At 40.0% G+C, this 12,175-nt stretch overlaps 1 protein-coding gene across 5 annotated transcripts in view; it reads left to right on the top strand.

Annotated features, from left to right (window-relative positions):
* The window catches only part of SIDT1 (SID1 transmembrane family member 1), a gene marked incomplete at both ends in the record, with an annotated part of 85,864 nt that overhangs the window by 13,838 nt on the left and 59,851 nt on the right, over window positions 1-12,175 (top strand). For all 5 annotated transcript variants that reach the window (XM_079922879.1, XM_079922878.1, XM_079922876.1 and 2 more), the window contains 2 exons: window positions 10,733-10,854; window positions 11,853-12,023. In XM_079922879.1, the coding sequence (XP_079779005.1) occupies window positions 10,733-10,854; window positions 11,853-12,023 (293 nt within the window). The remainder of the gene's footprint in view (window positions 1-10,732; window positions 10,855-11,852; window positions 12,024-12,175) is intronic.

Raw genomic sequence — 12,175 nt, 5'->3', positions numbered from 1 at the left:
ACACAGTTCCCTTTGTTTGGACATTTCTCTTGCTCTGCCCACATTTTTCTGGTTAATTCCTACTCATCCTTTAGGAAGATATTCCCTGGAAAGTCTGTGCCATGCATTTCCACAGCAACTTGAATATTAACGCACTTGCTTGTTGAATTGGCATTCCATGTGTAAACCTGTGATCTCAGCGAGGACAAAAGGCTATGTCCACACTGCTTAGTAATGTATCTCCCATGCCCAGAACAATGCCTGGCACAGGGTGGGGAGTCAAATATTTATAGAATGAACAAAGTTCATCCTAAAGTAGCTAGAACCTAGACCGTGTATTGTTCTATATTCCTGGCCTGCCAATCATTAACCTCTCTTCACTGTTTTCCCATGTTTTTATTGGAATTGAAATGTTTAAAATAAAATTTAAATAATAAGCCAAAAGAGGAAAGAGTATATAAATGTATTTCTGTCCAGATTATTGTTGGCATAATGAAATTGGTGAGATGAGGTCTGTAAAGCATGATTCTTAGGAAAGTACTCTGAATTGTATTCATTTTGTAATGCTGAGAATCTAAAAGAATAGGGAATAAATAGCTCCCAAGGGGTAAACTGCTCTTTTCGATGAGATGAATGAGCTGTTCCAGGAAAGCTGGAAGCCAAGCTATGAAAGGAAATTAATATCCTATGTGAGATGGACTGCATAACCTTCTCCTCTGCCCGAGGGCAGTTGGGCTTATAAATGTGTCTCCACACGTGGAAAAAAGATAGTCAATAACTGATTGATTGGTGAACGCATGGGAGTGGAAAAGCACTGCCCCAACCCAGAGCCTGGGTGGGACAGCTCTGCCTTCTGCTCTGCCTGGTGCTCGGCAGGTCACAAAACACAGGTCACCCATAGTCTAAGGAGGTGGATAGTTTGGGTGTTACTGTTCCCATCCTACAGTTGAGGAAACTGAGAATGTCCAAAGTCACCCAGATAGTAGATGTAGTGCCAGAAATAAAATCCAGTTGTATGTATCTTTCTGCCTTATAGCATAAGTTTACAGAAGATGGTTTTCCAAGGCTACATCAGGCAGAGGGAATTTTAAACAGTCTCATCAATAACTACAGGAATTACTTTAAAGTTTATCTTAAAAAAAAAAAGTATAACCTGTGATTAAAGCAGCTCAGTTCCCTGCAGTAGTTATAAAACTTGTGGGACGAAATGCTTCATTTACTAGGACTTTCCAGCCTCTAATAAGAAAAGGATTCAGAACTGCAAGGCCACTTCACTCCGGGGAAGCTGTTTTCATACAACAGTCACATAATGGACTCTCCCAGCAAGCCTGCCTTCATTCAGCATGAAGGGTCTTGGCAGGTGGGTACAAGTTGGAGATAAGCTGCTGGTCAGGGAAAGGTACAGATCTGTACCTGAATGGCTTTATTCCTTAAAAATTCTACAGATCTAATGTTATAGGTTGATTTATGTCCCCACCTCCAAAATATATGTTGAACCTCTAAACCCTGGGACCTGTAAATATGACCTTATTTGGAAGTAGGATCTTTGCAGATGTAATCAGATTAAGATGAGGTTATTAAGGTGGGCCCTAATCCAATGTGACTGAAATTCTTATAAGAATAGGGAAATTTGGACACAGACATGCACAGAGAATAGGACAGAATGTGAAACAGACACACAGAGTACCGTGATGACAGAGGCATGAGTTGCAGCGATGCAGCTGCAAACCAAGGAAGCGCAAGGATTGATCATCACCACCAGAAGCAGCAAGAGGCAAGAAAGGATTCTACCCAGAGTCTCAGAGGGAGCGTGGCCTGGCTGATATCTTAATTTCAGACTTCTAGTCTCTGGAACTGTGAGACAATACATTTCTGTTGTTTTAAGAACCCAGTTTGTGACACTTTCTTACGGCAGCCCTAGGAAACTCACACACCTAACAACACGGAATCTAGGCTGGCACATTACTGTCCAGTGCAGTACTAGCTTCATCTTCATATTTCCTTTCCAGGGAAGAGCAATGGAGAAATGAGTCATGTTAATCAGACCAAAGACAATGTAAAGTTTTCCAGCTGGCTGCATGTGCGCAAGGTGGGTGGGGAGGTGGGCAGGCTATAATTGGTGAAGTTAGTACAAGCAGGTCAAGCACTAGTAAGGACAGACTATATGACAGTATGTTTTAGAGACTGTTTGCCACTTCCTTGAATAGCAAAGAACCTGTACAAGGAATCTCATGGCAGTCCAGTGGTTAGGACTTGGTACTTTCACTGCCATGGCCCAGGTTCAATCCCTGGTCGGGGAACTAAGGCCCTGCAAGCCACGTGGCCAAAAATAAAAACAAAGAACCTGTATAAAATGAGGGTTGTTGCTCTGAAGTGGGCAAACACAAACGCCAGCACATCACGGCTTCTTGATGATGATGATGATGATGGTGATGAAATATTTCAGACATATAAACAAGTATAGAAAATAATATAACACCAGTGTACCCACAACTCAGCTTACAAAACAAGAAGACGATTATAATTCCCTACTTACCTCCCCCCAGCCTCTTCCTTCATCCCCCAAAGTAACCATTTTAGGGAGACAGTTCTTCATAGGTCTCTTGATTTCTGCACATCTTACAGGAAGGCAATGACTGAAATTTTTCTACACTGTTCTTTCAAGGACATTTGTATAGTGAACACCTCAGAAAATAGAGATGGTGTCCCTCTCTGGGGAAAGTTCAGGCAGGCTTTCTGCCCATGTTGTGACAAGACATGTACTTGCTTCTAACCCAAGCAATGTACTTGTACTTTGTACTTGTACATTGTACTTGCTTCTACCCCAAGCAAAGTACTTGTACTTTGTACTTAGTACATTACATTTGTAATGTACTAATGTACTTGCTTCTAACCCAGGAGTCTGGGTCTTCTATCAATATCTAAGAAACTGTGGCAACTGGGGTTAAGTCTGAGATCCTTCCAAGTTTTTGAAAACAATTGTCTTGAATTTGGTGTGTATTAATTCCATGTATATATATTTTACTAAAGATAGATACCTATTATTTTACTAAAGATAGATAGATATAGACAGATATTATTGTTTTGCTTGTTTACAAAGTTTATGTAAATAGGATCATACAACCTGCTCTTTCTCTTAATTTATCTTATTCAGAGTTATCCACCCTGATCCATAGTCTACTTCATTTCATTTCATTCTTATTCATGACTTTGTGTAAACTTAGGAGTGGAAATGCTGGGATGTAATGTGAAGTCGCCTTCAGCTTTAGTAGATATTGCCAGCTTGTTCTCTGAAATGGTTGTACCGAATAACATTCTCGTAAGCAATATGCAAGAGTTCCTATTTCTGTCCATCCTGGTAAATGTGGTATTGTCATATTTTTGAGTCTTTACCTTCTGATGACTGTAAAATATTCTCATCTTTTCACATGTTCTTTGGTCATTCTTCTCTTCAGTGGCTGTTTACATCCTTTACCCATTTTTCTATTGGGTTATTGTGTTTTTCTATGAGTTTTTAGGATTCTTTATACACTCACAATACTGATATTTTGTCTGTTATATATGTACAAATAACATCTCCTATACTCTCCCTTCATTTATGGTGTTTATATAGCTTCTTGATGTCACAGTAGAAGTCTACATCCACAATGGTGTTCAGTGGAGTCAGCGATTCAAAATGGTGATGATCTGACCAAGCATTGTGTGGAGACTGGGCTGCAAGAAGCTTGGGTTCTAGTAATGATACTTCCATAGCTGAGCATCCTTGGGGAAGTCATATCACCTCTACGTCTGGGGCTCCTCCTCTGTAAATGGAACCTTTGGACTAGATGATCTCCCTGAGTACCTTCCCAGATGCAAGGTTCTCTACGCCATGAGTCAAGGTCATGTGCACCAGGCAGGCAACAGCAGAACCTATGTGAACAATCCCAACTTCTCTATAACTTGGGAAGTAACCGACTAGCTTCTGTGTTTTTTACTCTGACTCTTCCACATGGGTAGCCACTTTGTCCTCTGGGGGCCCACAGCACCTGCTCACATTGCTACTATAATATCATCACATTATGCTTTTGATGATAACACCATCTGTCTCTCTGACTAGATGATAAGCTACTCAAGGACAGGGTTCCCTTTAGTATATCCTTAGCACCTCCCATAGCTCCTGACTCAGTGACTGTTTGAAGAATGATGGAGGGAGCATGGCAGGGTAGGAAAGAGGGAAGGAAGGAAGGGAGGGAGGAAGGAAGGACAGACAGAAGGACCAAAGAACCTAAACGCCCCCAAAATACACACCCAGTGAACATAACAGGTTATTAAAACAGTTACCAAATAACATTTGTATTTGTTTGTAAAAAAAATCATTTTCTAACGTTTGTAACATGAGGAAAAGGAACCATTAGCAAATACTATGGTAGCTATTTTACAAGTGGAATCAGTTTTTTAAGATCACACCAGAAAACAATGGTGTGCCTAATATGGAAACCAGTAATCTCTGATTCTTAATCTGATATTCCAATAAAGCCTACAGTCTCATTATTTTAGCAAAACCAAACTAGATTTTGAATTAAACTCATTTTCACCCTCTTTCTGCAACAGAACTCTATTATTTGTAATTTTGAACTTTTCCCTACTGACATGTTCTAAAAGATTAAAAAGGGACTCTCTAAGCTTTAAGACCTTTTGTAATTGTGATCTATATAATATCAGAGTTGGGAGTACTTAAATAATTCTTCCCTCATAGTTATAATGCAATTCCCTGCTTGTAGTAACATAGGAAGAGAGCAAAATATATGTAATAAATGTGCTCTTTTTGTCATGACAACAGGAAGAAGCAACAGGAGGGAAAATCTTGGCTCTTAAGAGTAGTCTGGGGAGATTGGGATTGACATATATACACTAATAGGTATAAAATAGATAACTAATAAAACCTGCTGTATAAAAAAATAAATAAAATTAAATTTAAAAAGAAACAGTAGTCTGTTACAGGGTATCAGGGTCCATTATGTATTGTCAATACCTTCATTTAGTTTTGGCTTTACATGGCTTACTTCACTGCTACAAATGTAATCCAACTTTCCCAGTTGCATATTGGCCTCTGGAAAAGCAAAGCAACATGTGAACAGGGCTTTTTATCCTTTCCCGGGGGTGGTGCATTATCTGCTCATCTTGAAAAACTGCCCAGTGTTTTCTATTTCCCACTCTAATATATTTTTTTTGCAATTTATTATGCCAGTATCTCTGAATTTTTAAATTATAATTAGTAAGATCATTATTAAATAAAAATTAAAAAAAAAACTAAGTGGGTTACAAGAGCCAGACCAGGAATAAAAGAGTGTGGAGATAAAGAGTGGAGTGGAGTAACAATCTGCCCTGCTCTGCTCACAGCAGACCTCCTTCCTGCTGGCCCAGTTTCAGCCCCACCAGACACACTAGCTTCCAGACGTGCTAGTGACATTGGTGATCTCACGGTTGTGCATCTCATAATAATGGGAAGTTGGCAAGCTGCTGACAAGATGGTTTCTTTGGAACAGTACTTCCCAGAGTATGGGCTCCAATCCACATGTATCAGAATCCCCTAGCATGCTGTTAAAAACACATTATTTTTAAGTTGTACTCCTGATCTGCTGAATCAGAAATGATGAGGGTGGGTTTGAGAGATTCAAATGCTAAAAAGCACAGTAAAATTTGAGAATCACTGCCTTAGAGTGACATGTAAAAAAAAAAAAAAAAAAAAAAAAAGGAGGGAAATCCCTTCTGGAACTAAGTACCTAAGAAGGAAGGAGAAGACTGCAGCCTAGGTAACGAAAAGGGAAGCAGACAAGCAAAAGATGAAGCTGGCCTAGTTCACAGCTTTCCTTAGATTTTTACCTCAGTTCTGACTGCTATAGATTTAAGCCAGACAAAAGTGTGCTCTAAACACATGTGCTCTAAGTTGGTGTTTGTGTTATGAACCTCAAAAGTGATCCTGCTTCTAAGTTAATTCATTTTGACAGCACCAGAGATGCCAAAGATGAAGATTTCAGCTTTGCAGAAGAGCCAGGCAGGTAAACTAAATGTTAGAATACTGAGAGGTCCACGTACACAATGAGACACCACTTCACACCCACATAATTACAATCTAGAAGACAGACAATAATAAGTGCTGACAAGGATATGGAGAAATTTGAAACTTTTACATTGCTGGTAATGTAAATTGCTGGAATGTAAAATGATGCACCTCTTTGGAAAACATTTTGACAGTTCCTCAAAAAGTTAAACGTAAGAGTTACCATGTCACCCAGCAATTCTCCTCCTAGGTATACACTCAAAAGAACTGAAAACACTGTAAAGCACAGGGAACTCTATTCAGTACTCTATAAAGACCCATATGGGAAAAGAATCTAAAAAGAAAAAAGGAGTGGATGTATGTATATGAATAACTGATTCACTTTGCTGTACACAACATTGCAAATCAACTATACTCCAATAAAAAATGTTTAAAAAAAGAAAGAATTGAAAACACATGTTCACACAAGAGCTTGTTTACAAATGTTTCATAGCAGCATTATTTGTAATAGCCAAAACGTAGAAACAACCAAAATTTCCATGAACTGAAGATTAAACAAATGTTGTATATTCATTCAATTAGAATATCATTGAGCAGTAAACAGAAATGAAGTATTGACACATGCTACAACATGGAAGAACCTTGAAAACATTATGCTAAGTGAAATAAGCCAGACACAAGACAGCATGTATTACATGATTCCACATATATGAAATATCCTATGTGAAATAGGCAAATCCACAGAGAAGTTAAATTAGTGGTTACCAGGCACTGGGGGAGGAAGGGAATGAGGAGTGACTGGTAATGGGTACAGGGCTTCTTTCTGGGGTGATGAAAATATTCTGGAATTAGGTAGCGGTAATGGGTGCACAGCTCTGTGAATATACTAAAAACTACTGAATTATACACTTTAAGAGTGAGTTGTGTGGTATGTTATCTATATCTCAATTTTTAAAAGTGACCAAGAAAAAAGGAATAAATTTGACTGCATGAAAAAATGTTTTGTGCTTGTCTGTAGAAAAAGCTAACTTCTATTTTCTTCTACTCACCCAGTACTTCTGACATCAGATTTATGGATCTTCCACACATTAAGCAATTTTGTGTGGGTGGGTATCCTACAGTTCAATCCAGTTCTGACACTGTCTACCTGATGTTTGCATCACATCTCATAGGTTAAGGCTCAGTCCCACAAGACTGCCTACCTCCCACTTCAGATGCTGAACACAAGTCCAGGCTGTTACCTATGCTCTGACCAAACAGCTATAAATCAGAGGTTCCCAAGTCCCCCTCCTCAGGTTTGATTAATTTGCTAGAGCAGCTCACAGGACTCAGGAATACAGTTTATTTACTAGATTACTATAGTATTATAGTAGGATATAACTATAAAAGCATATAACTTAGGATGAGCAATATAGAAGAGGTGCATAGGGTAAAGTCCAAAAGTGTTCTGAGCACAGAAGCTTCTATCCCCATGGAGTTGGGTTGCTCCATCCTCCTGGTATATGGATGCATTCACCAACCTGGAAGTTCTCCAAACCTTGTATTTTAGGAATTTTTATGGAGGCTTCATCATTTGGGCATGATCAATTATTAACTCAATTTCCAGCCCCCTCCACTTCCTGGAGGATGGAGGTAGAACTGAAAGTTCCAATCTTCTAATCATGGCTAGGTCTTTTGGGTGACCAGCTCCCATACTGAAGTTATCCAGGAGCCCACCAAGAGTCTCTTCATTAGAACAAAAGAGACTCCTGTCACCCAGAAAATTCCAAAGGATTTAGGAGTTCTGTAAGGAGTCAGGAATAAGACCAAATATTAGAACAAAATATGCCACTAGTGCTCTTATCACTTAGAAAAGTACAAGGGTTTTAGGAGCTCTGTTCCAGGGACTGGGGGCAAAGGCCATATATATGTCTATTATTTCACAGTGGTATTAATATGCTGTATAGAGGTAATCAGAGGCCACATGCCCCCCCAAGAGAGGGACCACCCACTTATGTGATGGGATGGGGACATATCAGGGAAGACATCCCCAAAAAAGGACTTTAGGGATGAGAAGGATATTGAAAGGCCAATCACTGGGGACAGAGCCCTTTTGAGAAACAGCAAGTAATTGGCCATGTGAGGGATTGGCAGGCAAAGAAACTAGAGAAGAAGGCAGTAATCAAGAAAAGCCCAAAAAAAAAAAAAAAAAAGAAAAGCCCAGAGCAATTCAGATCAGTGGAGAAAAGATGGACTTGTTAATAGGTGGTGCTGGGACAACTGGAGAGCCATATAAAAAAAAAAGATAAAATTAAAATCATTCCTCATACCATATGTTAGTATTAATCATGAAGGGATAGGGATTTAAGTATTAAAAATATGATACTACAAGTATAAAGTACTAGAAGAAAATACAGGCCTCAGTAACCTGGAGTGGTGAAAACTTTCCTGACTAATTCCAAATCCAAGGAAAAGATGGAGAAATGTATTTACTTGAATCTAGCCAAGCCTCTAGCTGTAACTGCCAGTTTACCGGAAACACAGGGGATAAAGGAACCTGTTCAATGACACCACAGGGTGCAGTCAGCAAAATCTAGTATGTGGGTGTTTCAGGTTTGTACTGCTGCTTTGTGAGCTGCTTTCTTTCACAAATAAATGCCCAAAGGCGGGGGCGGGGCGGTTACCTTCAGATTAAAAGAGATTCAAAACACATATCAACCAAATGCAATATGTGGATCTTGTTTGTACTCAAAATTTAAAAGCTGAAAAAAGCACAATTTTTTCAACAAATGAAGAAATTCAAACACTGTGTGGATATTGGGTGATTTTAAAGAACTATTATTAATTTTACTGAGTATGATAATGGTAATGTGTTATGTTAAAAAGAAGAGGCCTTATCCCTTAGAGGTATAGACTGAAATATTTACAGATGAAAAGGTATGATCTTTGGTATTTACTTTAAAATAATCTAAAAATGATGTGTGTGGAAAATGGAAGGTGTAAACGAAAGAAAATGGTACAATTTTTAATAATTATTAAAGCTGGATAAGTACATGAGCATTCATTATTCTATTCTATATTGTCATAAAAGTACTATTCCCGTTCCTTTGGAGGAAAATCTGAAAGTTCCCAGAGCCACTGAAGGCCTTTTCAGCAGGAGAATGCCAAGATGAAAGTGGCATCTGAGGGAGTATAGCCCTGGGGATAAGAAGACTAGATAAGGTGCTGTCAGGGAGGGTCACAGTGATAAAGGACTGGATGAGGATTGTTATTGGTGGGGGAGGGGAGGATCTGGGTGTGAACACTATGTAGAACTTGATGACCTATTGATGGAGAATGCTACAGAAGTAGGAATCAAGGATGACTCGGGCGCAGAATAATGGCTGTGAGGTGAGGCCATTCAATAAGCAAGGAAGTTCAGAAGAAATGAAAGTTAGGGGTGAAGGAAGTGACAGGTGCCACTTCAGACAGGTTGAGTTTGAGATGCCTGTGGAACATCCAGAGCTTGGGGAAGAGGTCAGCACTAGAGACAGGGTGTTGTCAATGATCAGCTGCAGCATAATTCCCATGGAAACATGTAGAGCACAGGCACAAGAAAACGCTCCCTTTGTGAGCAAGCACTTCCGATCTAATTATAAATTACTCTTGGACGGTTTTAACGTTAAAAAACTAAGTGTCTTAATCAAGAATGATATAAGATATCCAAATAGTAATAATCTATGATTCCCATGCTATTCTGCTGCCTCTCAGTTTCCATTTTGAACATGTCATAGATCTTTAGGGTTTCACTGCAAGCCTTTCTTGCTTCAATTCTTTCCCCTAATAAGGTGTTTTCAAGAGAACACTAGGGCTTAAATTCATTAGGGGGAAAAAAATCTCATACGAAAGATCAACTTTTTCTTACTTTGTCTTTTTTCTATTGCCTATAGTATTATATATATATATAAAAAAAACTGAAGGGAAACACCAAAACCATCTAGATCCAGGGGCACAATTCAATTTCCTGTCCTTTAAAAGCCATGATAGTGTTCAATCCTTGGGGTGACACATGTATTCAAAAGAAGCCACGGATCTGCTGATATCAAAAGCATTTAGTGTTGGGGATTGATCTATGCCTTGGAGCAGGGCAAAGAGAAGACTCTTCAGCCCCTGTAGTATTTGTTGCTGCGAGAGCGTCGGGCCATCTGCTAGACTTTAACACAATGTGGCAATAACATTTTGGTCTGAGGCACAGAATCATTTTCCAAACCAAAATTAAAGTTTGTTGGCAACTGGGGCACTTGTAGGTATTTTTTTTAAGATATTTGTATATTTAGCATTTATATTCAGATAAGAAGAGAAGCACATCAGCCTCTTTCTTTTTCTGTTTGGGCTTATTCTCCCAATCTCGTGCTGACTGCCCAATTCAAACTCCTCAGCCTGCCATTTGAAGCCTCCATAATTTGGCTTCACCCAAGACAACTTAAATCAAAATTCTGAGGGTTGGACCCAGGCATCAGTTTTTTTTTTAATCTCCCCTCGTGATTTCATTGTGCAATCAGCGTTGAAACTGAGTATGGTTACAATATGAATGAGGAGAAGACAGCTGGGATATTTGGAGTATCTATGGTCAGCAGCAAACGTATGAATTAAAGTTTTTCAGAGCTTCAGATGGCAGCTACGATGTAACGTGTCTGTGCGTGTGCGTGCGTGTGTGATTTGCATTTCCTCCCTCTCTGCCCTGGCTCGCAGGTGAACGCCGTGCGGGTGTACGTGAACAGCTCCTCTGAGAACCTCGACTACCCGGTCCTGGTCGTGGTTCGCCAGCAGAAAGAGGTGCTGTCCTGGCAGGTTCCTCTGCTCTTCCAAGGACTGTAAGTGGATGTTTCCCCAACAGCTTCATTATATTTGTTTTCTTTCAACGTGCTAGACCTTAATTGCCCTTTTCCCTAGCGAAAGGAGAAATCAGACGTGCAGAATGTTGACATATTATGCATGCTAAGTGCAAACAGTCGTCGTGGTGCCTGCATTGACCGTTCAGCTCTGTTCAGTTTCTCTCCTCTTTGAGGTTCTGATAAGCACTCGGTCTAGATTTATAGCACCCAGAAGAACGTTTAACATTTTAGTTCTACCCAGAATGTTCTGTTACTCTTGGTTGGTTAGTGGGTCATCCACCAAGGTCAGGGCTAGGTCCCACCATCAACTTCAATGAGTGACACCTCTCCCCATTCTTCATAACGTTCACCAAGTGTACTTTCTTTATCCCATAATATTTATTGAGCACTACTAAATGATAGATGCTGGGGATACAGTGGTGGAAGACAACAGCAAAATCCCCGCCTCGTGGAATCTATATTTTTGCTGTATAAGGTGCTAGAGCAGTAACAAGAACAAACCAGAAAGCATGCAGACATGGGCACACAGTACAGTGTTAAATCACTTTTGGAGGTTAATACACGTGAGGATTGAAATACTGAGTCTAACGCCCTGACTTGGACTCTGGGGCTTTCTTTATGTTCATTTCTCAAAAGCTTGAAGATTGGGAAAATGGAATCAACTGGTTGTTTTCTCAGAACAGTTTTCCCTTCAAAATCTGATAACTTTCCTGACTGAATTAGGAGGATGATTTGGTAATGAAGACACCTAAGTGAACTGCTCAGCACTCAACAGTCCTCATGTCTGTGTTATAACGTCACACAATGTGTGCCAAACACAGTAGCTCTAAAATTACTATCGGTAGGTCCAGTATGAAATTTTAAATATAAGGACTTGGAAAGAAGTTCAGGGAGAAGTGAAACGAGATGTTCTTTTCCCTGCTTGTTCATTGAGTGTCTTTCTCCTCGCTGGCTTTTCTCTCCACTGGCTGCTGCAGATACCAGAGGAGCTACAACTACCAGGAAGTGAGCCGCACCTTATGTCCCTCAGAAGCAACCAATGAAACAGGGCCTCTGGAGCAACTGATATTTGTAGATGTCGCATCCATGGCGCCCCTGGGTGCCCAGTACAGACTGCTGGTTACCAAGATCAAGCACTTTCAGCTGCAGTAAGCGGGACTCCTTGTGGCCTTTCTCTGTTCGCTTGTCTGCTCTTCCTGAGCTTGTCTGTGCACGGTCCAGCTTCCTTCCTCCCAGATCAGCACCCCAGAAGGAAATCATCCACTTGGCATATTGTCTTAGCAACTTCTGAACTCTCCTA

Source organism: Stenella coeruleoalba, assembly GCF_951394435.1.
Source record: "Stenella coeruleoalba genome assembly, chromosome: 5".
Lineage (NCBI taxonomy): Eukaryota > Metazoa > Chordata > Mammalia > Artiodactyla > Delphinidae > Stenella > Stenella coeruleoalba.
The sequence above is the reverse complement of the archived record's forward strand: the minus strand, read 5'-3'. Positions and strand labels throughout refer to the sequence as shown.